The sequence below is a fragment of the Culex quinquefasciatus genome, chromosome 3 (assembly GCF_015732765.1).
Source record: "Culex quinquefasciatus strain JHB chromosome 3, VPISU_Cqui_1.0_pri_paternal, whole genome shotgun sequence".
Taxonomy (NCBI): Eukaryota; Metazoa; Arthropoda; class Insecta; order Diptera; family Culicidae; genus Culex; species Culex quinquefasciatus.
In genome coordinates, this window is record NC_051863.1 from 109,245,236 (window position 1) to 109,273,049 (window position 27,814).

Here is a 27,814-nt window from a genome sequence, read left to right on the forward strand (position 1 = left end):
GAAGTTAGTTTTTTGCTGTCAAAAAAGTTAGCAAAATACGAGGATTTTACCTGTAGATTTTATTCAGAAAAATTACAAATTAGAAAATAAAATGCAACTGAAAGCGTTTTTCGATTCAGTATGCTTTAACAACCCTACAAAAAAAACCCAGTTACACAACCTGTCAACTGCCAAAGGCCGGGAAACGATTCGACAGCACATCAAGCAAATCCTTGAAGAGATGGAATCGTTGCTTCGGTCAGCAGACTGTTTTGAAGACCGGTTTTAACAAACTTAAAAAAAAAGTGTTTAGCCAGCGTCGTCTCGCCCACCTGGACTGGGCAAACTGTTAAAGCCCAAAGATTCTAAATCGATCATTTATCAAAACTATGATATTTTAAGTATTTTCATAGTACTTTTGTATAGGCAACTGCCAAAATCGTTCGGTGACTTGTATGGACAAATTAATAATGAAAATGGCTTCATCTGTAATACCAAGTTTTATCCAAATAAAAAATATCCCAATTGCCCCCTCTCGTGAGAATTGCCCTGTTGCTTTAAGCTTTTAAGTTCCAGCACAAAACCAAACTTCAATCTTTGTACAAGTGTGGGGCGTTACAATAAGTGGGAAAGCGCGTAGTGTAATGTGACAAACCAATAGACCGTGGCATCGCTCGCAGCAGTAGTATAGTAGGTAGTAGGGGAGAGTAGTTTGTTGTTTCTCTTGAAATGCACAGAAAGCACTGGTTCTGTTTTGTTCTGTTCCGTTCCGTTGTCGTCAAAGTAAAGCACGAAATCCAATCAATTCTACAATTCAAAATGATCGAAAAATATGTTTTTTTGTTTCTCTCGTTTGTTGCGCGCGCACTTTGCACGGCGATTACCGGCTCTTCGCTACTTGGGTTTGGATTGATCGCAACGCGGTTTGTTTGCGTTTTGTTGTCACGGTAAGTTAATTGTTTTCACCTTTTGTTTTCAGTAGCTATGGATATAATCATGTTAATAAAATATATTTTGTCACCCATATTTGATAGAGCTTTTTTTGTTTATCTTTTGCTGCTGGTAAATTTGCTGCGCATTATTCTAGTTGTTGTTTGTTTGTATTTTCTTGTTATTCCATTTGCCGAATGTTATATAATATAGTGCTTGCTATAATGTTATCTGTTATTTGTCCAGATGTTCACAAACCATCTTTTTGTTTATTTGTTAAGCAAATCTATTTCTCTGCGTTTTTCTGTTGTTTTGTTTTGTGTCAGATTTTGTCTATATGCTGCAATTGTTGCTGTCACTTTAAGTTACCATATTCATACAATTTTGTTTAATTACAAATTACTCATAATTATTGGCTTAACTACGATTTGTTGGTTTTGTTTTGTTTTTTGTTTGTTACTTTCTTTTTGTCACTCCTCTTCATAAAAGTGTGGTTTGATTTTCGGTCCTGCGAGCAGCAGCAGCGTAGTAATTTTGTATGGATGTTGTTGGTTTTTGCTAACTTACTTGTTCTTCTCCAAAGAGTCCAGCTCGTTCTGGTAGGCGATCGGACTTTGTATTGCTTTTAGAAAGTCGTTCTGCTTCTGCAGAATCATGCGTATCATGTTGAGCCAATCGCTGTGCATTTCCGGCGTCGGGGCGGTGCAGATGAAGCTTAGGCTGGAACGCTGTGGGTCGATTGAGCAAAGCGAGAACCGGTTGCCGTTCGTCTGGTCCGACAGGTCCTGCAGGGTCATCTTGTTCACCTGGAGTTGGAAAAAGGGAAATTTTGCCGTTTGAATCACGAACACTCTTCCGTTTTGCCTTCTTCACTGAGGTAAGGCTATAATCCTTTTACATAAAGCTCATAGACCCACCATCACGTATACCTATCGACTCAGAACCGGGAACTGAACAAATGTCTGTCTGTCTGTGTGTTACTAAAATTTTCACTCGGTTTAGGGTCCCATAGGTCGAGTTCTAACCAAATTCAAGTTTTGATAAACCGTAAATCGTACCACATATTATAATGTTATGCATCGTTGGATAGGTAATCAAAAGACCTTTCAATTGAGGCCAAAACGTCAAAAATCTGGTTGTCCTGCGATCAAGGGTCCTGATTGCTCCAAAAAGATTCATTCACTCGCGATCACAAATCGAACGCGACGAAAAACTACACTGAACGTTTCCTACTGTTTGTCACTCCCACACCAATCACTAATGAATACTCTCTCTTTGCTCTCCCGCTCAATTCAATCAGGTATTACAGCGATGGCTCAGAGATGCTGATTGCGCTACGTCGCTCAAAGCTGACTCGAAATACTTTGCGATCGGCTTTGTTTTGATCATTTAATAAACTACTTAAAACCAATGTTTTGCAATGTTGTTGATAACACAACATCAAAGACACATTTGACAGACATTTGAAATATAAATTGCGCTAAACTAGCACCACGCTGCTATTTTGTTAGATTCAGCGTATGTTACGAAATGTTACGAAAATTGGGGAAGGAGTGATGAAAACTTTGTTACGTTACGCAAAAATTTCATATAAGCACTCATACAAATTTGCAAAAAAAAGACCTTGCGTAACGCATTACAAGGGGGGTAGGAGGGATCGTTCATCTGTTACGATTTGTTACCAAGGGAGGGGAGGGGTTTGAAAATCCCAAATATTGCGTTACGTAATAAAAGAACGCTCCCTACCTTCCTTTCAAAGCTTTTCTAGTGATATTTCGATTGATGTTTCAACCAATTTTAGCTTTTTATATCAAGTTTTTGATAAAAACATTGACCCTTGAAATCCACATATTCGGAACACTGTTTTTTTTACAGATGTGAACAAACTCTCCTGGAGATCCCATTTTTTTTACAAAATAATTACTTTATGCGCTGAAGCCAGCGAAACTCAAGTATTGTAATTTTTTATGAATATTATGATAGTTTTTTTTTAATTCTCAGTTAGATTCAGGTATTTAATTTTTTTGTGGTACAATAACATCCCACAATTATGGACCAGCCAGTTTGGAGGCAGTATTTTGTTGCTCTTGATAAAATAGTCTTGATATGCAGTATTTTGTTAAGAAAAACTACTTTTACTAATGAAATAGCAATAGTATGGCCCGAACAAAAGTCTAAAGAAAAGTGGCATTTGGCATTTCATTGACACTCTACCACAAAAGCGTTCCGAGTTGGTGGGTGTTCCGCATATGTGGGTTGAATACCGAAAAAAATTGGCCACACTTATCTAGACGGCACATAATACTCAAGTGGGGAAACAAACGTTTCACTGAAAAAAAGGAAGTTTCGCGGAATTGCAAAAAAGTGATATAATATTGAGAAAAAAATCAGCTTGGTGCATAACATACTATTAAATGAGTTTTCAGTGGATTGAACTTCTATTTTCATTCACATTTTGTAGTTTTCTGAAAAAAATTAGCCTTTGATTTCTTTAGAAAAAAAATATTTGGAAATAAAACAAGTTGTCCACTTTTCGCCAGCGAATCTCGAATCGCATTTTTGGTGTTGTGTCCTAATGAAATGTTTAGCTAGATTTATTGTTTTCTCTGGAACGACGAAACTTTTTTGCAATATTTTGTGCAGATCTAAAAATTGCGTTTTTAAACTTAAAATAATGTTTTTTTTTGTTTCAGAGAAAACGACGAGATAGATTGGAGCGGACTTTGTAGAACATTGTTACACTCTAAAAAATAACCCTGCAAAGTTAGAAAAAGCACAAAATTTTAAAATGATTTTATTTTCTAAATGAAAAAAATACCCTTCTGGGTTAATGTAGATTTGAAAAGTACAATAAATTTCCCTTAAAATTACATGTTCCAAAAAAAATACAGTTGAGTATTTACAGTTGAGTGTTTTAAAAATTTTTTAGTGTTTTTTTTGATGAAAAATACGCCATCAAATCGGGCGTCCAATTTTACATAAAAGTCCTTTCCTCACCTTTTCAGTCTTTTTTCGCATGTTTAAAAAATGAAGGGGTCGTACCGCCTCTCCGTCACGAGATATAAAAAAATTGATCTCGGATTCGTGATCAAGAACAAAGTCATCCCTTAGGACAAAGTTTCATGCAAATCGAAGAGGGGTCGGGGAGACTTTTCCCGATTTCATGTGTGTGGCAGTGCGTGGCCGAATGGTTACGCTGTCCGCTTTGTAAGCGGATGATTCTGGGTTCGATTCCCATCTGCTCCAACCTTCCATCGGATGAGGAAATAAAATGTCGGTCCCGGCCTTGGTTGTTAGGCCGTTAAGTCATTCCAGGTGTAGGAGTCGTCTCCATGCCATAAGTACAAACAACACACCAAACCAAGCCTACTCCGGTGGAATCGCTGGCGGCGGTTGGACTTGCAATCCAAAGGTCGTCAGTTCAAACACTGGGGTGGAAGGTTCCTTGGAGTAGAAAGAGGTTTGGGTGCTCTCCCCATTCAAGCCTTCAGACTCCTAGGTTCGAGCAGAAACTTGCAACAGAGACCACAAAAGGTCGTCAATGGGTAATTCTCCGCCAACTCACACAGCAGTTGCCCCGACCCTTCTTCGATTTGCGTGAAACTTTGTCTTAAGGGGTAACTTTTGTCCCTGATCACGAATCCGAGGTCCGTTTTTTGATATCTCGTGACGGATGGGCGGTACGACTCCTTCCATTTTTGAACATGCGAAAAAAGAGGTGTTTTTCAATAATTTGCAGCCTGAATAGGTGATGAGATAGAAATTTGGTGTCAAAGGGACTTTTATGTAAAATTAGACGCCCGATTTGATGGCGTCCTCAGAATTCCAAAAAAACGTATTTTTCATCGAAAAAAACACTATAAAAGTTTTAAAAATTCTCCCATTTTCCGTTACTCGACTGTAAATTTTTTTGGAACATGTCCATGGTGTCGATCCAAATCCCAAAATAAAATTCCCTGACTTTTCCCTGACCTCTCGAGACCACCAATTTTTTTATTTTCTATTTTTTACTAACATATTGTTTGGAGCGTTTTTATGGTTTCATGCATTTTTCTTTTTGAATATTAGAAATTCATGATATTTAAAAACTTCAATGACTATTTCATTTTATTTTTTTTCTAACGATGGATTCTACAAAAACTTAAAAACTTTTTTTTTATTTTGTCAATTATTTTTTTCTTATCGAACATCCAAAATGAGCAACCATAAAAATTTCCTATGTTTTATTATTTGGTGATGTCATTTTAAATTTTGCCCTTTACCAAAAATCTAGAGTTTTTTTTAATAGGTCTTATAAAAATAGAAAACACAATAGCTTATAGGACCTTTTTAAAAAACAACTCTAGAAATTATTATTAATTAAAATTGTTGCAAATTTCAAATTGCGATTAGTTGATTTCACTTCATTTCCCAAAGGAAATTTAAAGTTAAAAAAAAAAATCAATTGAAAATTTTAATTAAAGTAAGAAGTTATGTTTAATTTTAAAATTGTTGCCTTTTGCCGAATTTTTAAACGGCCGATACTATTTTTGATTGTGTTTCTATTAAAAAAAACTAATGGTTTTGGAGACAAAAACTTGAAATAAATATGTAATTTTGCAGAACCTTAAGAAAGATTTAAAAAAACTGAAAAACAAGTTCATGTTTACGGTTTTAAAAAAAGATCTAGGAGCAATTCCATCTCAAATCAGGAATTTTTCTGGTACTTTTGTACCCGACCCTCTCCGATTTCAATGAAACTTTTTAGACATGTTATCCTAGGCCTATATAAGCCATTTTTGTGTATATGGAGCCAATTGTACTCGAAAATAACATTTGAGAAGGGCGTAAGATATTTAGATATTTTTGTATTCTGTAATTTAAAAATGACTGTATCTCGAAGCCGTTGCATCGTACCAAAAAGTGGTCAAAGACAAACTTGTAGGAAATTGGACGGGCTTTCTGAAAAAAATACACTGAAACAAAAATACACGCCACTTCTATGGGATTTTTCAATTTTTATGCTTAAAAGTTAAATTTTAAGGTGAAGTCACGATTTTTTTTCGTTCAAAATTTTTGAGGAAGTAGCCTAAAATGTTACAAAAAGACTGACGAAAAATGCAGGATGGTATGTCTCTCCTAAAAAAATACAAAAATCATTTACTAAAACTGTTTTTTTGAAAAGTGGTCTAAACGTCAAAATTTTCAAAAACCAATAGCGGGGATCGATTCCCCAGACAATTTCACATAAAAGTCTCCATATTGACCATTGTCCTAAGTCCAATACTTGCGAAGTTACAGCGGTTTTAGAAATAAAAATGTTGAAAAACAGCTTTTTGGTGGTTTTGGCATTTTCTATATGACAGACTTGATTTTTCAGTCTCGAAAATATTTTTACCGGAAAGCTCGTCCAATTTCCCATAAGTTTGCCTTTGACAGCTTTTCAATTTGACTCGTTTTAACATTTACGTAAAATGATTTACTATCCAGATTTCTACCACACTGAAAAAAATATTCTGTTTTCAGTTATGAGCAATGTAATTAAGCTTATATCTGTAAGCCCATGCATCCAATTGAAAAGCTGTCAAAGGCAAACTTATGGGAAATTGGACGAGCTTTCCGGTAAAAATATTTTCGAGACTGAAAAGTCAAGTCTGTCATATAGAAAATGCCAAAAAACCACCAAAAAAGCTGTTTTTTCAACATTTTTATTTCTAAAACCGCTGTAACTTCGCAAGTATTGGACTTAGGACAATGGTCAATATGGAGACTTTTATGTGAAATTGTCTGGGAAATCGATCCCCGCTATTGGTTTTTGAAAATTTTGACGTTTAGACCACTTTTCAAAAAAACAGTTTTAGTAAATGATTTTTGTATTTTTTTAGGAGAGACATACCATCCTGCATTTTTCGTCAGTCTTTTTGTAACATTTTAGGCTACTTCCTCAAAAATTTTGAACGAAAAAAAATCGTGACTTCACCTTAAAATTTAACTTTTAAGCATAAAAATTGAAAAATCCCATAGAAGTGGCGTGTATTTTTCTTTCAGTGTATTTTTTTCAGAAAGCCCGTCCAATTTCCTACAAGTTTGTCTTTGACCACTTTTTGGTACGATGCAACGGCTTCGAGATACAGTCATTTTTAAATTACAGAATACAAAAATATCTAAATATCTTACGCCCTTCTCAAATGTTATTTTCGAGTACAATTGGCTCCATATACACAAAAATGGCTTATATAGGCCTAGGATAACATGTCTAAAAAGTTTCATTGAAATCGGAGAGGGTCGGGTACAAAAGTACCAGAAAAATTCCTGATTTGAGATGGAATTGCTCCTAGGTCTTTTTCAACAATGTTTGTATTTAAAGTAAACGGTTTTCTGGTTATTTGAAGATAACATCTTCTTAGATAATTAGACATTTTATAAAAATAAAAACAAATAAAAGCTCGAGCTTTTTAAAAATTCATTATTTATCAAACTTAGACATTTGGGTGTTTTGGAATAGATTACAAATTTAAGCTCGATCTGACCACGGGAACTCCTCCTTGTAAGCCCTTGAATGTTGTTTAGGAAAAATATGTAAAATGTAGTTGTACAATCCCTATGAAATCTCAGATGCTGGATCTTAATAATTAAAGTTGAAACAACTTTCCGAAGAGACCATATTTTATAAATTCTTGAACTCTCTAATTCCTCCATTCAGGGTTGTTACGGAGAAAGCGAAAAAAAAAATCCGCGCCGCCCCAATCCGCGCAAAATCCGCGTCATTTTAAGAAAAATAATTTTGCGACAAACATACAAAAGAGTTTCATAATAAATTCAATTTTGTAATCTCAGAAGGCAGAATCAAGAAACGCCGAAAATACCAAAATATAACTAGAGGGAAAGGCAAAACAAACATTTTGGCAAAAAATAAAATAAAAAATGTCAACATTTAGAAATTAAGATCTAAAAACTGAATCAAATCTAAATAAAGAAAAATAATAAAATTTTAAAATTGTAATAAATCCTCGATCTTGAGATTTTAAATTTAAGATACAGTTCATACTCGATGATCTTACCAAAGCGTCACTTAGAAAAATCGAAGCAAATTTTCCTTCATCTTCTTCGCAAAATTTCTCTAACCGAAAAAATAACTCCAAAAATACTTCAAATTTTATCATGTTTTCTAAGATGGTAACAAGAATGGCAGCATTCAAGAACCTGCAAGAATTTAAGAATTTAAGAATTTAAGAATTTAGGAATTTAAGAATTTAAGAATTTAAGAATTTAAGAATTTAAGAATTTAAGAATTTAAGAATTTAAGAATTTAAGAATTTAAGAATTTAAGAATTTAAGAATTTAAGAATTTAAGAATTTAAGAATTTAAGAATTTAAGAATTTAAGAATTTAAGAATTTAAGAATTTAAGAATTTAAGAATTTAAGAATTTAAGAATTTAAGAATTTAAGAATTTAAGAATTTAAGAATTTAAGAATTTAAGAATTTAAGAATTTAAGAATTTAAGAATTTAAGAATTTAAGAATTTAAGAATTTAAGAATTTAAGAATTTAAGAATTTAAGAATTTAAGAATTTAAGAATTTAAGAATTTAAGAATTTAAGAATTTAAGAATTTAAGAATTTAAGAATTTAAGAATTTAAGAATTTAAGAATTTCAGAATTTAAGAATTTAAGAATTTAAGAATTTAAGAATTTAAGAATTTAAGAATTTGAAAAAATAAGAAATCAACAATTCCAAAATATCAGAAATTCAGAATTTTCAAAATTTAGAATCTTTATTAGAGTTTAACAAAAATGACTTTTTGGCGGGCATTCAGGGGTTTGTTCCGGTGGACATACTGAGCCCAAATCCCAAATATGAGCTTGATTGGACGTAACAGGAGCTGGCGCTCCGCCCTCCAATTTTAAATGGGATTTAACCCATAAAACAAGATTTTTTCAAATATGTCACTTTTTGAGGCATTTTGACCACTGAAGCGTTTATTTTCAACATCACTGGCGTGTAGGTCAGATCCTTGCGCATCTTTTGGTATTTATAATATTGAAGTTTGGAGCATCCTGGAGCTCGGTACAGACCTTCAAAGTTTAGCATTTTTTCGAAAAATTGGTCCCAGCAAAATCAAATGGCGTCTCGGGCGTCGCGAGGTGCGACGCATATCTTTTTAGCCGGGGATGCTCCAAACTTCAATGTTACATATACCAAAAGATGCGCAAGGATCTGACCTACACACAATGTGGCAAAGTTTGGCCTGGAATACATTCAAATACATCATCAAGGGCGAATTTTCAAAAAGAAATGAAATTTTGTAGTAATATTTTTAAGATCATCGAAATTCCCTGACCCAGCTTAAAATTCCCTGACTTTCCCTGACTTTTCCAGGTCAAATAAAATTCCCTGACAATTCCAGGTTTTCCCTGACTTTTCCAGAAATCGACACCATGAATGTCATTTTATGGGAAATTTAATTTACTTTTCGGATCTACATTGACCCAGAAGGGTCATTTTTTATTAGAACAAAAATTTTCATTTTAAAATTTCATGTTTTTTCTAACTTTGCAGGGTAATTTTTTAGAGTGTAACAATGTTCTACAAAGTTGTAGAGCAGACAGTTACAAAAAAATTTAATATATAGACATAAGAGGTTTGTTTATTAACATCACGAGTTATCGCGATTTTACGAAAAAAAGTTTTGAAAAAGTTACTTTTTGCGTTTCTCTTTGTTTCGTCGTCCGTGTCTGTCGCGGGTGACTATGAACGGCCATGATCAACGACGACCAACATTTTTAAAACTTTTTTTTCGTAAAATCGCAATAACTCGTGATGTTTATAAACAAACCCCTTATGTCTATATATTAAAATTTTTGTAATTGTCTTCTCTACAACTTTGTAGAACATTGTTACACTCTAAAAAATAACCCTGCAAAGTTAGAAAAAACACGAAATTTTAAAATGAAAAATTTTGTTCTAAATGAAAAAATGACCCTTCTTTTTTAGTGCTTTTTTCGATGAAAAATACGTTTTTTCGGAAGTCTGAGTACGCCATCAAATCGGGCGTCTAATTTTACATAAAAGTCCCCTTGACACCAAATTTCTATCTCTTCACCGTTTCAGGCTGCAAATTATTGAAAAACACCTCTTTTTTCGCATGTTCAAAAATGGAAGGGGTCGTACCGCCCCTCCGTCACGAGCTATCAAAAAACGGACCTCGGATTCGTGATCAGGGACAAAAGTTAACCCTTAGGACAAAGTTTCACGCAAATCGAAGAGGGGTCGGGGCAACTTTTCCCGATTTCGTGTGAGTTGGTAGAGAATTACCCCAATGTGGATGGTTTGATTTTTTGATGTGAGTTGGTTGAGAATTACCCAAAACTGTATAACAAGACGGGGTTTCATACAAAATTCACCCTTTTTGCAATCTTCTGGAACTTAGATAAAATGTTTTTTTAGCATAACTTTTGAAGTATTTAACTAAACTTTTAATAGAGACTTATGGGACCCCAAAAGGGATCAAATTATGAGTAGATATGTATACGTGAAGGTGGGACTAGGAGGTCAAATTAAGAAATTTATTTTTACAGTCATTTTATAGCCTTTACTCAGTAAGGCGAGGAATGCTAAAAAGCAAAAACTCACCTGCACGTGCGCCTTGTAGATGTAGCTCGGGCTGGTGAACTGCGTCTTCTTGCCGACGATCTCCGCGAAGATGATCGTCTGCTCGAACAGAAACACGTGCAGCTCCTTCGGCTTTTGCGTGTTGTACGAATTCTTATCACTACTACTGGCACCCTCGACGCAGTACAGCAAACCGTGCAGCAGCAGCTTGCCCTGCGCCGTTATCTTACCCTGTTGAGAAATATCGATAGAAGGGTTGAGTAACGGCGAGTTGGGCATACTTGTTACGACGACGCTTTTGCTTACCTCGAATTTCTGCAACCGACCGACATCCATCATGTCATTGGCTTGCTTAGGAACTACTCGCATTATATGCATTGCATCTTTCAATCCTGGCACCTCCTCGGTGAGACCGGCCCGCTGAGTATGTTTCAGGATATCTTTCAACAGCAACTCGTACTTCATAATTCTTTGGACAGGTTTAATGAGCATATCTCCTAACTGAAAATGGATCGTTTTGTTAAGTAACTTTACTCAAGTCATTCCAACGCCGGTTTACTTACACATAATTTATATCTTAATTTTAAGCGTAATTCATCAAAGTAGTTCATATGTTCCTGGGCAATGTGCTCGGACACGGGTTTGTTCTGACAGTAGACCACGTACATGTGCAGCTTCCGCTCGCTGCGCTTGATCAGTGGTCCGAGTTCGGCCGGAGTGACCAGGCATTTCTGGAGCGACTTCAGGAAGTAGCTGTTGACGGAAAGAAATTAATTAACTAAGCTTCACACCTTCTACCCTTCAATCAACTTACTCTCGATGCCACTCGTAGATTGCTTCAATGTTGCCAAACACCATGCGCTCCTTGCCGCCCTTCAGGTCATCCGGGATCAGGACGGTACTGTTCGGGTTGCGAATCTCGGCAATGTAGCTAAAAGAGAAAAAAGGGAGATAAGAAGAAAGAAAAAAATAAATAAAGGAAAAGCTGAAAATTTGCGCCTGCCAGCCTCCGAGCAATAAAGCATTCGGGCAGGGACAAATTGCCGGGTGATTGCGTGACATTGTATGCTAATGAAGCTGGCTGATTCTGGCTGTTTTAAATGGTGTCACACAACTTGTTGCAAAGCGCAAAGAGTGTAGCGAAGGTAGAGCGCTAGAAGGTACCAGGTAGAACGACGACGACGACGACTGACTTGTTTGTGTTTAGTGTGTAGTTTGAAGGTAGTTATGGTATACGTGGTGAGGTGGAAGAGAACCAAACTCTTTGGTTGAGTGATTCTCGTTCGAGCTGGAAGGAGCTCCGGGTAGGAATGGTGAAATTTAGTGCACACAGTCCAGCGTTGCTAGTGCTACAGGATGACACTTTCCTTATGAGTGGTTGACCGACAGGAAATAGCGTGATATCTATTTATGCAACTTGAAGTTCATAAATTTGCACATAAATGCAGTTGAACAGTTGAAGAATTGATGTTGTTGTGTACAATAAGTTCTATGATTACCGTACACCGAACAGTTGAAAAAATGTGCCCACAAGATTATCGATACATGGATTCTTGCAAACCATAGAATGCGATACACCAAAAAATTACGGTTCCGGATGCGTCCAAGGGTAATCCTTGGGACGGATCTCAATGATTGTACGACTTTTCCCAGTGTTTCAGGATAGTTTTGCAATTAAAATCAAAGTTATATAAGTAATTTATGAATACATCATGTAAGGCTACCAACTCTTGCTGAGCAAAAATCCGTACACTTTGCCGATATGACACCATGGTATAACAAAAACTGTCAATGAATTATTTATATAAATAAAATTTAATAAATTTGAGAATTAAAAACATAAAACTGTGTCGTTTTTACAGCTAACAAATTTCACACGTTGCACGTTTAAAAGTATTCATAAAATAAACCGTGATTTGAATCAAATCATTATGTTCTTCAATGTTTTTTCTTAAACGTTTTAAAGTTTACAAAATGTCAAGTTTGCTTTTACGAATAATATCGTTCTTAGTGTTTTCACGAACACTTTTCCAGAGTTTTTTTTATTGAAAAGGCCCTATAACATGTGAAACACAACAATTTATAGGACCTTTAAAAAACTCTAGATTTGTTAATTCAAATGTTCAAATGTTTTCACAAGTTTTAGAAAGCCTTCGGAAATGGATAAATATACATAGTAAGGAATTTCTAAAAGAACAATTCTTGAGTTTTTTTAAAGGTCCTATCAACATATGAAAGACAATAGTTCAAAAACTCTAGAATTATTGATAATCAAGTTTGAATTGAGGAAACCCAGGAAAACTCTCCCTTTTTAAATCAAACTCACAGAAAAATAAAAATTTCTACACACAAAAAAATATTTCCGAATGTTACATCATTTATGATGTAATGCAATGCAATTTGATGTAAATTTGCAACAAATTATACGTAAAAACATGATTTTACGTGTGATTCAACCGTTTACGTCGAATCTTACGTTAACATCAACTGAGTTTACATGTAATTCATTTTTTCCGTGTCAAGTAAATTCACATATTTTTTCTGTGTAGTTAACAAAAGCTTCGACCAAATCAAAAAAGCAATTCAATGATTAAAAAGTTGTTGAAATTCCGTACAAATCCGTATGGGATCGAAGTAGCCGTGTGCGAGATCGGATGTGAAAATTTTACGGTGCTAAAAATTGTGACAGCTCTTGCTTTTCCCGATTAATTCCCTTAAAACGATTTACTTCCTTTCGTGTTAAACTACGAAGATTTGGTTCACATTTTTGGTGTTGGCAAGTACCAGTGATTGCCAAATATGCTCGAACAAGTTGAAAAAGCAAGAACGGCAGGATCACCAGTTCATCAGTTGGTTGTAATCATGAAGATGCCATCGTTCCTGTCCCAGATGTTATTCCAGCAGCTATAATTTACCGTCCGTCATTAGCAGATCAAGTCCAGAAGAATTGCGAATCAAGTGGTTTTTTGGATACATTTGAATACAGCTTGAGCTGTAGAATCCTAATTTGGTGAGATCATTCCTTTTCATTAATCATTATTTGATTTTTCCCTTATAAATATGATATTATATTCTATTAATCAATGCTATATCCCTATAAACCCTTCCCTTCCTCCAAACCCAATTTCCTCTCGCCCTCACTCCATAAAAATATTATTATTTGCCAAATATACACTAACACACCCAACCACAACTGATCCGGAGCGTTTGGTACGGTATGTCCACGCATCCTTCCTCCCCTGTTGATTCTGTGAAATGTGCTCCGTTCACAGAATCTGTCTCTGCGGTTAATGCAACGCAGTAGGCCTGGCCGCTTTAATTTTTGCAATACATCTTCGGGATTTTTCAAGTGTACTGCAATAATTAATATTGACAAGAAAGAACTTGGGGCGTAATCTAACCACAAGTTCTTCCAGGATGCTTTCTTCGGACTGGCTGCGCTTGTGTTCGATTAGATTAGAAATTCCGTACAAATCCGTATTATGCGTAAAATTCCCTACAAAAATTCCGGCCTGTTAAAAATCCGCGAAGAGGTCCGAAAATCCGTATGGTAAGGAAAAAATCCGTACAGTTGGTAGCCTTAAATACATCTGATGAGACTTCCGAAAATCTGGAGCTTGCGGTGGCCCGTGTTCCGGCCTCTGGTCCGTGCGGCCCGATTTTATATCGGAAAATGATTCCTGACGGAAAAACGAAGCATTTGGTGTATCGCATTCCATGTTTGCGAGAAAACATATTTCGGTTATTTTTGGACACTTTTTTCCACTGTGCGGATTGACATTGATAGGCTGATTTTTTTTTTTTTGCAAAATGAAAAATACAAATAAAATCCAAGCGTAATGATGTTGAATCATGCTGAACATGGTAAAAAAAATGTTCAAATTATCTCCAGGAGAGATTTTCAAATATGTTAAAAAAAATAATTGTGAATTAACAATAATTATGAGAACATTGATAAATAGAATTACTATATTTTAGTCAAATTGAAATAGTTGATTGCCTATTACAATACAAAATGCATTGCGACAAAAACTTTGAAAAATATATGCAGCGGCTTTATTTATTCATCAACTTTAAAACATATTTGCGTCGGTCTAGATAACCCGCAATGTTGTTTTCAATATTTTAAAGATATTTGCGAAATGTCTCAATCCTTTTTTGGGACCATTCATAAACCACGTGGACAACTTGAGGAGGGGAGGGGGGTCAGCGATTGTCCACGCTCCATAGAAAAAAGATTTATTTTGTATGGAAATTGTCCACGAGAGGGGGAGGGGGGGGGGGGTCTGACATTTCAATAAAGTGTCCAAGTGTGTGTTTATGGATAGTCTTTTTCTAAAATAACCAAATTTGTTATTTTTCTGATATTTTATGATATTTTTTCGATTGTTAAAAATATGATTGAATTTTTAACCCAATTCTTTTCTTCTTCTTTCGTGTAGTTCCCAAGGTTAAACAATAAAAATTGCTCTGATTAAAAATTGACACAATTAACATGTTTTGCGATTTTATGAAAAGCAGAGGCGTGTTGGCCCATTTCTCACGATTATGGCCGACGCCTATCTTTTTTTCTTGCTGTAGAAGATGTTTAAAGATGCCAGCAAGCTCAGAACTTGATTTTAGAACAGACCAGAACTGCAACTGCGCAAAGTTAATAGTAGAAATGTCTGCCAAAAATATCTGACAGCCGAAAATCTAACTAAGATTCTATCTGTTTTAGCGTTATTATCTGCTACTTTGGCAAAAATCCTAGTGGAAGTGGCAGCTGCAACAAACATGGCCAAAATTGTCCCAGATATTTTTTTTCCAAACATTCGCAAAGTCACATGAAACAAGTAAAATCATCGAAGCTAATATTTTCTAAAAAATTAAGAGTTCTTGACTTTTTTTTGATAAGGTCCTATAAACAAATGTAAACATTGAGTGTATCCCGCTTACTCCGATGGACTTTGACATAAGGTGTGAAAGGGATACACTCAATGTTTACATTTGTTTATAGGACCTTATCAAAAAAAAGTCAAGAGTTCTACTTTTCAATGCTTTTTGAAGAATCATAATTTTTAGAGCAAAGTCCGTATAGAGGCGAGGGTAAGCCTCAGGGAACCAACCCACTTTTAACAAAATAAGCACAACCAACACTTACCCATTCACGATCTGGGACAAATCGTTCACGTACGCATCCTCGGTGGCCACGAGTTCCCTCAAGGCGAACATACGCTTCCGCAGAATGTCCTCGATTCCCTGTTCCGCGTCGGTCAGGTTATCGTCGATGGCTTCATTCTCGGAAAACTGCGGCGAAATGGCCGGTTTGACGAACATTCCACTGCAGCCGCCACTGCTGCCCCCAACTCCTCCATTGCTCACAGATGGCACCCCGATGTCGCCGAACCCTGCCATACACGTTCCGGCCTCACCCAACATCATGCCGCCACCGGTGAGGACGGTCGCCGTTCCGTCGTTCTCCTTGTACCGCAGTACGTTGTCTTTGACTAGCTGCTCAATCTCCGCCACGTCGGCCGTCTGGTTGACCGCCGCCGGAGGTTCCTCCAACGATTTTATCGATAAAGCTTTCTGTATCTTAGTACTAGTGCAGGTTTGGTGGTCCTCGGCCGAGGACAACGTGGACGAAGGTGTACCGGTCAGGGCCGTCGCGGCGTCCTGGATCGGTTTCATGGGCGGTGGCAGCTCGATCGTCGGCTCCGGATCGTCCGGCTCCAGCTCGATCTGGGCGGCGGGCGCCGGCCGTTCCACCTCGCCGAGTGGTTTTTCCTGTGAACGGGATGGGGTTTATTTTTTGTTGTTAGTTTCAGGAAAAGGACGTTGATTTTAGAGGAGTATCTTACCTTAACCTTTTTGTCTGAGCTCTTTTTGTTGATCATCGGCTTTTCCACCGGAGGTAATTTGTCCGATTTGCCGTGTGACAACTTGCGAAGCCCAGTTGGTAGCCATTTTTTCCTGGAAAGAAAAGAAGGTAAAATATTCCATTAGAATAAGCTTGAAGATATCGGTATAGTTGCACATGATCACATCTAGAGTTTTTTTTAAAGGTCATATAAGCTATTGTGTTTCATATGTTTATAGGGGCAGGGGGGGGGGGGCAGAATGGCCCATGGGGGCAGAATGGGCCACCCTTGGTTTTGGGCTTTCGAATGGATTTAGACCAACCGTAAGGCAAGGGTCTTATAAAGGACGTCAAATAACATCACCATACCGAAAACGACGTTTGAATTCATTGTATTTTTCGAATTATGAGCAAAAATTTAAATTATTGGCAAAACCACGCAAATGTTGTTTATTTCGAGGTTTTTAAATAAGCTTTCTGAAAAGTTGGATTGTTTGAAAAAGTTAGTACAATGCTTATAATGTTACTAGAAGTTACTACCAAGGTATGCAAACAACAACGGAACCTTCAAATCATTTAGAGGCTTGGTGGTGGAAGTGTTAAATTAAAATCCACTTGGGGGCAGAATGGACCACCCTTTTCCTGCCTTATAAAAACAATCAAAAGTTACGAAAATCGAGCTAATTGGATTATTTCGCTCCTGGTAGCTTCACAAATCACGTTTAATGCAACATTAGTTGATTTTTTAGTTGTTTTGATGCTTATTTGTAAAAATAAAGTCATATTACAACATATTAACACTATTTTCAAAAATGTTTGTTTTGGTAAATGACTATTTTTATGAAAGTGGTCTAACTTCATGGAAACTATGTTAGAAAGGTCCCTTAAGTCATTTCTTATCTCCCTTCAACGTTGTATTAGACGAAATGGCTTGTTTTCTAAGGTGGCCCATTCTGCCCCGCAAGGTGGTCCATTCTGCCCCGCACTCTGGAAAAGTAGTCGCAAAAACTTTTTTTTTAAAGTGCACCAAAAATAGTTTTAATCTAAAAAATTTCATCAACCCAGTATACAACATTGAAGGGAACATCCCAAAGCATAAGCCTACTACACTGAATTCATATTTGTATGTTTTTCTATGGTTTTTTGCGCATTTTACTTAGGCGGGTCATTCTGCCCCCCCTCCCCCTAGGACACTTTCCCGCCCGTGTGGATCAATCGGACCGCGCACTGGACTCACAATCCAGAGGTTGCTGGTTCGAATCCCGCTGCGGGCGCTCTAAAAATTCTAAGTGTCGCTCCGTGCCGTACTCAAACACTTAGGAGCCCAGGGCGGCGAAGTCCTTGTAGTTAAAAGGAAGACACTAGTTATTGGTACTAGCAACCGACAGCTATAAAGTTAAAAAAAAAATCTGGACATGAACAATTACCTTTGAAACCCCACAAAACGAGTGCGATTTTGAGATTACATAAAACAAAGAATGAGCATTAAAATGTTATCTAAAAATTTTAAATAATGTCCCTAAGTATTCAATACTTAAAAAACATTCTAATCTGATGTGTCTAAGTGATAACAGTGCAATTGTTAGCAAATTTACATGTTCCATGCATTGTTCCTCTTGCCCCAACGGGTTGTTCGTTTTGCCCCACTAATTGAGTAGAACGCACGGAAATCAATAATTTTAAAACCATTTTTATAGTTCAAAACAGGATTATTTAGAAACTTGTTCTATCAAAGTTTTAGATAAGACCTTGAATACGATGATTATCAAAAAATCCGACTGATTTATTCACGTTTTTAATGGTTTTTAACGAGCATTTCCTTAGCTTGATACACCTGCCCCACCTTCCCCTAAATCGTAAAATATTTCTTGAAATTCTGTGAATTGGTATTTCTATCTTTCTTGAAAGTATTCTTTCTGTTCTATCAAGTGTTGTAAAATTCAAAGAGGGATATGATATTGATAATTTGGTCTAAAACATCAGGGACGTTTGGCATTATTATCTATTGAAATAATTATATACCAGCCATTACCATTGTTGTTTAATTAGTTTTTTTTTTTAAATAATGTATAGCTGTTTTTCTTTTTTGCCTTCCTCACCTTACTGAGGAAAGGCTATAAAATCACTCGAAAAATGAACTTCTTAATTCGACCTCGTAGACCTACCTTCACGTATACCTATCGACTCAGAATCAAATTCTGAGCAAATGTCTGTGCGTGTGTATGTCTGTAAGTCCGTGCACCGAAAAAAATGCACTCGATTATCTCCGGACTGGCTGAACCGATTTGGGCCGTTCTGGTCTCATTCGATCCGTCTTAAGGTCCCACAAGACCTATTTTAACTATTATGAAGTTTTGTTAAGTATTTCAAAAGTTATGCTAAAAAAACGATTCTGGCTAAACTTTGAAAGATTGTAAAAAGGGTGGTTTTTGTAAGAAAACCCGTCTGATCATACATTTTTAGAAAGGTATTTGAAAGACCTTTCTAATGAGCCCAAAACATTGAAGATCTGATAACCCTATCAAAAGTTATGAGCACTTAAGTGTCATTTGTGCACATTTCAGAGGCCGGATCTCAAATATGTTGATGAAAAAGTTGTCCGGATCTATCATGCGACCCGTGGTTAGTTGGACAATTGAAAGATCTTTCTAATGAGCCCAAAACATTGAAGATCTGATAACCCTATCAAAAGTTGTGAGCAGTTAAGTGTCATTCGTACACATTTTAGAGGCCGGATCTCAAATATTTCGATGAAAATGTTGGGCGGGTTCATAGTGCAACCCGTCGTTAGTTGGATAATTGAAAGACCTTTTTAATGAGCCCAAAACATTGAAGATCTGATAACCCTATCAAAAGTTATGAGCACTTAAGTGTTGTGTATACACTTTTTGGAGGCCGGATCTCTAATATTTTGATGAAATGATGTCCGAATCCATCGTCCGAACAAGCGTTAGTCTGATAATTTAAAGACCTTTCAAATGAGGCTGTTATATTGATGATCGGATAACCCTATTAATAGTTATATGCCGATAAGCCATACAGTAAAACAGTTTTTCCGATTTCACATTTTTCAACTTTATTTTACGACTTAAATTGATTTTTTTTCTCACCATCTTATTTTTCATTCATAATTTTCACTTCATACAGTTACAAATGTCCTTTTCCGGTTTCTCCTATAATTCTCGTACAAAAAGTGCGCACACTGGGCCATTTTCAACACAGCCGCCGTTGGTTCCTCGCCAACCCTCGATCCGCTTCTCCGCAACCTTCATTGAACCTCCTCCGACGCCGCTCCCTCCTCCTTCAGCGTCACAATCACGTCAAATAACTTGTGCAGCTCATCGCAGGTCGTGTGAAACAGCTTCGAGTCGGCCTCCGGACTGCGTTTGGCCGCTTCCTGCTGCTCGAAAGCGACCGTGTTCTGCCGGAAGACTGAATGTAAATAAACTTCTTCAAAATGTATTTGAAACTCACCGTGTATAGATTTCCTCCGTGGAGCTTCGTCGGTACGGTTCCGTCACTGAGGTCGAATGCCTGCGCTTATTGTCCGTGGGCTCGTGGTCGTTGGAGTCGGTTTTGTTGACCATTTTGGGAGGATTTTATTTTAATTTGAATGGAACTTCGAGCAGCCACAAAAATTTTGAAATCAAGCCGACTTTTTGCGTGACAGTAGAGCTGTCAAACCGGATTGGTGAGAAGGATTCGTTTCCAATGCGGGTGAGATTTTCTTAAGGGATCAAAGGGATCAAAGTTTATGAAAATCCGTTGATTGGGTCCTAAAATTAAACTTTAATAGGGTCCTAAAATAAGTTTAGATGGCTGATATTATTGCTCAAAACGATAAAGCTCATGAGGAGCCGATTACACACGGCTTGCTCGGAGTTGGTAGGGGTGGGAGTATTATGTTAAGTCACAAGATGGAATGCCTTCTGCCTAAACTCGTTGTCCAGCTGTTATTTGTTTAGAAAATACTATATATACAGCAATTCCCCACGAAAACAGCATGGAAAAAAACAAAAGTGCTCGGATCGGGCTCAAAATTTTTCTGGGCGCTCCCTGGCCGAAATAATTAGACCCGTATTTTTTTGTTTGGCCATTAGGGTGACCTACGCCGTGTTAGGGTGGTCTGAAAAATGGCCATTTTCGTCGATTTTCGCAAAAACCACTTTTTTCAAAAAATCATATCTCCGCGTCATTTCATTCGATTTTAGCTGTCTTAGACGCAAAAGAAAGGTGATAAGTTGGTCTTTCAAAGAAAAATAATAAAAAGTTTCAAAAATCTAGCCTAACATATGAAAAGGGCGTATGAAACATTAAAATGCCGTTTTGACGGTGTCTGGACCAAAGAGCCTATGTCTGGAAATATTTTTATCGGATTCCCCGGACATTTTTACATAACATACTAAAAACTGGGAGGAGTTCATTAACAGGATTCCGAGATATGATTTTTTGAAAATAAAATCCGTGTTTTTCGACGCGCCGCGCGCAAAAACCGGAAAATGACGAAATCGGCAAAAAATCAACTTTTTTCATTAAAACTGCGATAACTTTAAAATTTCAGCGATGACCTATAGATGTTATGGTACCAAAAGTTGCGTCTTTAAATAACGAAAATTTTGGTACCGGTTATCGCAGTTTTAATGAAAAAAGTTGATTTTTTGCCGATTTCGTCATTTTCCGGTTTTTGCGCGCGGCGCGTCGAAAAACACGGATTTTATTTTCAAAAAATCATATCTCGGAATCCTGTTAATGAACTCCTCCCAGTTTTTAGTATGTTATGTAAAAATGTCCGGGGAATCCGATAAAAATATTTCCAGACATAGGCTCTTTGGTCCAGACACCGTCAAACGGCATTTTAATGTTTCATACGCCCTTTTCATATGTTAGGCTAGATTTTGAAACTTTTATTATTTTTCTTTGAAAGACCAACTTATCACCTTTCTTTGCGTCTAAGACAGCTAAAATCGGATGAAATGACGCGGAGATATGATTTTTTGAAAAAAGTGGTTTTTGCGAAAATTGACGAAAATGGCCATTTTTCAGACCACCCTAACACGGCGTAGGTCACCCTAATGGCCAAACAAAAAAATACGGGTCTAATTATTTCAGCCAGGGAACGCCCAGAAAAATTTTGAGCCCGATCCGAGCACTTTTGTTTTTTTCCATGCTGTTTTCGTGGGGAATTGCTGTATATATGAGAGGAAGGCACCAACTACCTAAAGGTGGATTAAGAAACGTTTTTACAGATAATTTTACTTTCAGAGATGATGGTTATTTTTCAAAAATCAAGTATGTCTGTAATTTTTTCTCAATAGATAATATTTCTCAAAAAAGCCTTTTAATGCATACATTTATTTGAAGTTTTTAAATTAAAAAAGAAAAATGTCTTAATTTCGTTATTTCGTTATTTTTTTCCCGTGTTCATTTTTCTTTTTTTTTACAAATTTCTTTTGTACGCAATTTTTTTTTCCTAATGAAATGATTTATGTTTTGTCCTTTTAAAATCCAATCTGAAAAAGGGATATACATTTTGTTCCTATTTGAAAAAAAATAATGATAAGTTTTTTAAAGCAATTTTCTCTTATTTTACTAGAAAAAAAACTTAAAGAATGCATTTTATCTCTATTCTAGTATTTTTCAATACATTTTTATTCTCTTATTTCAAGCAAAACAATGTAAATGTAAACAAACAGCCTGTCCTGCCTACGTCAGTGAATGTTTACATTGGGAACGAGCATTTACATTTTTTTGCTTAATTTTATTTAATATTCAACCTGAATAAAGTATGTTCATTTTTCCTTTTTTTCCTTTTTTTTTATTTTAAATTCAACTTACAAAAGGAGAATTTTTCAAAATATGTACTTTTTGATGATTTGATAGTTGAGTATAAAATTTTCTCTTTAATTACCGTCATCAGGGATGACATTGGGTCTGGGGGTAAAATTGGGTCATACAAAAATGCTGAAATTTGTATGGCCCAATCTCACCTCACAAATTTCTTTAAATCTTCACATTTTGCCAGTCTTTAGATTGACAATTGCGTTATTTTTATGTATTTTCCTTACCTTTTTATAAAATCAATTTAATTTGCATAATTTTTTTTAAATACAATTTTTTCTTGAGTTGAATTTTGAATAAAAGAAGGAAAAATTGCATAAAAATGTTCAGAACTGAAGAGAAATGTTTACAGAGTACATTTCCAGAGTTTTTTTTTTTTTTTTTTGAATAGGTCCTATAAAGATATGGAAGACAAAAGCGAAAAAAAAAAAAAAACTCAAGATTTCTAAGAGGTTTTCTTTTCTTCAAGTTGAAAAAAGAAGAGAAATTGCATTGAAAAACTGAATTGCAAAATATTTGAAGAATAGCAAAATCTACATCCGTTCTTTAGATAGTAGAAAAAGCTATCCAGAGATTTTCCCTTCGGAAGCTTCGGATAATCGAGTTTGTACTGTAAATTCTATTTGCTTTAAAATCAAAAATATTCATCAATTCGAAAAAAAAAAACACTTATATCTCGGAATAAGTTCAATGGCGCCTACGTCATTTCACCAATGTTTTCATAATATTAGGCAGTCACCAGATTTTTTAATGTATTTCAGTTCTTCGAGGAAAGATCTTTGGTTTAGCAAGAAAAAAAAGTTAAAAAAGTTTAGAAGATATGGATAAATTTTTAAATTTTCGTTGAATCATGTCTGAAAAGACTCTCCAAGACGGCATTTCAGTTACGCAGTATAAATATTTTCTTTGTGATCGAAACCACGAAAAATGCAACGTAATTTACCAAACAGACATTATCTTTTTATTTTTGCTCTACTGCAGCCGACACGCGACCGCGATAGACATTTATTTTTCTGTTTTTAATTTTGTCACAGATTTCTTTCGCACGACGATAATATTATCTGATTCTATACACAAACACCACAGTCAACTCCAAAGCAGCAAATACCTCGCGATATTATTTTCACTGCTGCTGCTGCTGCTGTTGCTGGTGTGATATCGCCGAGCGTCGCAGTCACAACTTTTGCAGCAACATAAATATTGAATCAAACACTGCAGACACATTATCGCGTGGACGCAGGAATTCCCTCGCTGAATTGGTTTGCTTGCTTTAAGCAATGTGGGTGTTACTTTTAACTCATTGTTTTTGAAATGTTAATGGTTTATTCTTAGTAAAATCCTCTTTTTATGAATCTAACTTTGTCAAACAACTTTTCACGACAATATTTGGAACTTTTCTAGCCATATGTTAAGTCAACACGCCCCGAAAAGGACACATATCTTGGCGGTGCCCGTTATCCGACTGAACTGAGCTAATTTGAACCGCGTGCGCGTGGTTGTGCGACCGACGTCGCCTTCGCACACACCACACCACTTTTCGCACCACTCTAAACAAATTCAACGTGGTGTTATTATTGTATGACTTTTTTTTTTACTTTTTTTTCTTCTGATTCAATATTCGAGTGTTGGTACCTTTATTCTACACTCGGGGTGTCGTTTCGTCGCACGCGGCTATCAGTAAAACTTGAACACACTTTATAATTATTGCTGAAAAAAATGCCGTGATAAATAGCACGCCGTAATGTAGCAACGTGCCAATTCTGAAGGAACACATACACAAACACACGTGCGCGCAAATAGCTAGCAAACCTTTGAGTTGCGCGAGTGGTGTTCAACGGGAAGTGGGCCAAATTGAGGTGAGGTTGGTGAGATTTTACGTTCCCATTGAAGAGATAAAGCAAAAAAATGACAACTGTTTGGAAAAAAAAACTAAAGCCTCATCTGCAATCAAACTTACGCCAACTCTTGCGAAAGCAATCATCAAGATGCAGATGTAAGTCGAGTATCGAGCTGCGATCCCTGTCTGACATCCAAGTAACAAAGTAAACAGGGGCAAAAGTGACTGACACAACATTCTCCGATTTGCCATTGTAGATCAGGCTTAAAGATTTTAGAATATTTGCCATACGCCATGCAATCGTACACGTTCTATTGTTCAAACTGCATTCTTTGCATATTATTTTTGGATTAGTGATTAGGAGATTCCGAGCCTGTCAAGCCTCGATGTTACATAGGGAAATCAATCCTATGAACTTATCAATCATAATTTTTCACAATTATGAAGGAAGCAATTTTCATGGCAAAAAATATTCAACATAATTTTAGAAATTGATGAGCCATATTTTGAGATATGTAAAATATGCAAGTTTTATGCAGATTGTCATACATCTCGTGTTAACGATTCTACAGGAATCATCTTGAACCAAATCATATTTGTGCGGAGTGCAGACTAAATTTAATCAATTATTTTTTGGTTGTTTCCCAACTTTAAATTCCTAACAAAATTAATAGTTGAGAAACAACCCAATTTCACCAGAAAAGATCCTCAAAACTATGAGAGGCGGCCGCTACCATTTGCACAGTAAGTGTAAGTGTTGATGCTCCAAGGGGACAAGGGAAATTCTCTAAAATTTTCCCCAAATATGTTTTGTTTGAAATTTTACGTCTTACGGAAGATAAAAGGTCTAGGATACGGTTTAAGCAAGCGTTATAACTAGGGTTAGTGAATTTTCATGAATTCGCGGACAGCGTGAAATTTGAAGATTTCTGTGAAATTCCTTAAAATTTATCAATTTTCTCTGCTTTGAAATAACTAAAATAATAAATATTTTATCCATAAGGACTTTTAAAGTAAATTTTAATAATATTCAATTGAATGGCGTGATATGAACTTAGTTTTTCTTACACCTAATGTTAAAGACCAAGCGAATAGTCCTACCGAAAAAAAAAACGAGAGGAAAATACTATTTGACGCAAGATTAGACGAGAGTATAGACCTCTCGCGCTTAAAACAACAAAAAATCGTGTTCATTCGTGCATTGAAACAGGTCAACCCATAGAGTGGCATATATTGACCAATGACCGACACTTAGTCACCGAATCATGGTGGGCATGGTGGCCGATACGGCAAAGGCATGGTTCAATATGCCAAAGATCCTGAATTCGAGTCTCGGTACCGACACTTTTTTTTTGAAGGGTGAACTTTTTGGTAAATGAACCCACGAATAAAGTACTCTCGGTCATTTCGGGATTTATCCTCTTCGTCCATTCACAGTACCATTTTACTACAATATCTTGACTTGATGCCTTTAAGGAGGTATTAGACTATGACAAACAAATAAACAAACCTGCACTTTTCGCCAGTTTTCCGGCATTTATTTGCAGACACGTCAGCTTGCATACATTTAGTTTCGTTTGCGAGTTTGGTAAACTATTAACACGCAAAAGGGCTAGTTTGTTTGAAATACTCTAATACCTCCTTTAGTTATGCTATAAATTCAAATATCATTTTTATTGAGAATTTCTTACGCAAGGAGAGGGAGGAGTTCGGAAAATACATTTTTAATGTAAATTATAAACTTAGCGAAACGAAAATTAACACTTTTAAGAAAATCAAAAGTTTTAAAAACCTAAAATAACATAATTTTTCACGACCTGGAAAACTTTTTTGAGTTGATTCTATTCTAATTTCATCAAAATTTGAAATATTTTTTACATGTATGATGCTTTTTGGTATGGACCGCTATCAAATTGTTTTTACTTGAATAAATGCTAATTTTCATGATTGGTCATAGACAAATAAAAACATATTAAAAATATACAAAAAATTAACACCAACTCATCAGACGCATTTCAAAACGGATCCTAACTACCTCTAAAGAAAGTTAAGTAAAATCTAATTTCAATAGGTTCGACGAAAGTACGAGCCCATTTAAAATTTCACTCCCGTATTACCCCATTGATGCCTTGTGACACAGTCTAGAAAAAAAAACAGAACTCCCCATTAGGCATGTTTTCAAACTATCATAATCGTATTACACCCCCTCTTTGCCCCTTATTAGAGTTAACACTCATGCTGTAATTGCTGGCGCCATTGTATAAATACCTGAATTTAATATTTCTAAAGCACACATTCTCCCCGTTCGGAGGACAGAACAGCGTCATCCGTACGGCCGTCGAACAGGTACCGAGCGATCCCAGCATTAGCAGAGAGCAAAACACTAGCTGTGTAGTTCTCCTCTACTCGTGAATAGCTCGTTAATAGGGCATTTACCACTATTTGTCGAGTGGGAGAGGGGTTTACCAGGCACGATTCACCACATATTTCACAAGTCGGGTGGGGGATTTTTGCTCTTCCTCGAGTTGTTCTTCGCTTTTTTTCTAAGCAGCACCAATTTACAGCTCCTATCGACTCAAATCAACTCTCGGCAGATTGGGACGACCTTCGTAAACACTCACAGTCACACGAAACCCCAAGCACAGATCCTTTTAAGGTAAGGTTCTTCTTCTGCCCTGTTTGTCCAAATTAATCCCATTGATCGGTCGGTCGGTCGGACAACTTTTGATAATGTCCACTTGAGACAGAACCGAGTAAAATATGCGCAAGTTGGCCTTCCTTGAAAAAAAAAAACCACTTTACTAAAGTAACAACACACAAACAAAATTCGGAACCCGCGGAGATTTGTTGTGACTGCGGCTGAGGCTGCCACAAAAGTGCGACGAACGTACAACAAGCCAGAATTCCCCACTAATAATCTACAGGCAGCGGCGCACATTTGAATTTATCACACGGCTCCGGTACAGGTATTTACACACCGGTCTGGCCGGTCCGTTTTGATATCGCGCAAATATGGCATAGCGAGTGCACGTTTGGAACCACCCTAACCGGGGTGGGTTGCACTTGCACTTGGCTAGAGTGAGAATTATCGCACCGGATGGGCGACTGCTTGGGGATAGTATTAAACAAGGGATATTGGGGAGATAGTATCCCAATTGGTTGAATATGCACCGTTCTCCAGTTGGTTGGTTTAGTCGCTTCAGTTTGGGCAAGGTACGATAGATTTAGGCTCCCTTAAAATGCTTCAATCGACAGAAATTAATTTTGGTGAATTTCCTGCCAATACATAAAATTGGAAATTTCGGATATAAATGCTATAGAATCATGTTAGACAACCATGCGCACCCCCTTTTTTGCTACCCCATAGATAAATGTGGGTACGCATGGTTGTTATGATAATTCCATAGCATTTATACCCGAAATTAGCAATTTTATTCATTGGCAGGAAATCCACTAAAATTATACGTTGTCCATCGGATCATGTTCAGAAAGACCAAATCTATCATACCATTTCTAAACTGTAGCGTTTATCCACACAACTACAAAAATATCGAGTTTTGTAATTCCGAAAAAAATAGCTGCAATCTATAAACAATTGCATAAGAGCGAGTCTTTGCGAGTTTTTGCAACACAAGTTAAAAAAAAATTAGATTTAACCAATTCGAATGCTTTACCCTTCATTTAAAAGGTTTTTTCAAACTATGCATTTTGAATTTTGAAATGTAATTGAATTCTGCTTTAGTTGAATCCTTTTTAAGATTTTTGACGTTTTATATCCATTAAACTTTGTGACCCG

General features: G+C 36.4%; 1 protein-coding gene and 1 long non-coding RNA gene across 4 annotated transcripts in view; both read right to left on the reverse strand.

Moving 5' to 3' along the window:
• Nucleotides 1-1,016: 1,016 nt before the first annotated feature.
• The window catches only part of LOC6033474 (triple functional domain protein), a 142,378-nt gene continuing 115,580 nt past the window's right edge, over nucleotides 1,017-27,814 (reverse strand). For all 3 annotated transcript variants that reach the window (XM_038265374.1, XM_038265375.1, XM_038265376.1), the window contains exons 9-15: nucleotides 16,345-16,456; nucleotides 15,645-16,270; nucleotides 11,316-11,432; nucleotides 11,065-11,254; nucleotides 10,808-11,002; nucleotides 10,523-10,732; nucleotides 1,017-1,715 (exon numbers count right to left, since the gene is read on the reverse strand). In XM_038265374.1, coding sequence (XP_038121302.1) covers nucleotides 1,473-1,715; nucleotides 10,523-10,732; nucleotides 10,808-11,002; nucleotides 11,065-11,254; nucleotides 11,316-11,432; nucleotides 15,645-16,270; nucleotides 16,345-16,456 — 1,693 coding nt within the window. In that variant the 3' untranslated portion in view covers nucleotides 1,017-1,472. The remainder of the gene's footprint in view (nucleotides 1,716-10,522; nucleotides 10,733-10,807; nucleotides 11,003-11,064; nucleotides 11,255-11,315; nucleotides 11,433-15,644; nucleotides 16,271-16,344; nucleotides 16,457-27,814) is intronic.
• Nucleotides 19,394-20,272, reverse strand: LOC119770448. The gene is made up of 2 exons (XR_005278828.1): nucleotides 19,818-20,272; nucleotides 19,394-19,764 (listed from the first exon to the last, which is right to left on the reverse strand). It is a non-coding gene; the product is annotated as an uncharacterized LOC119770448 (long non-coding RNA).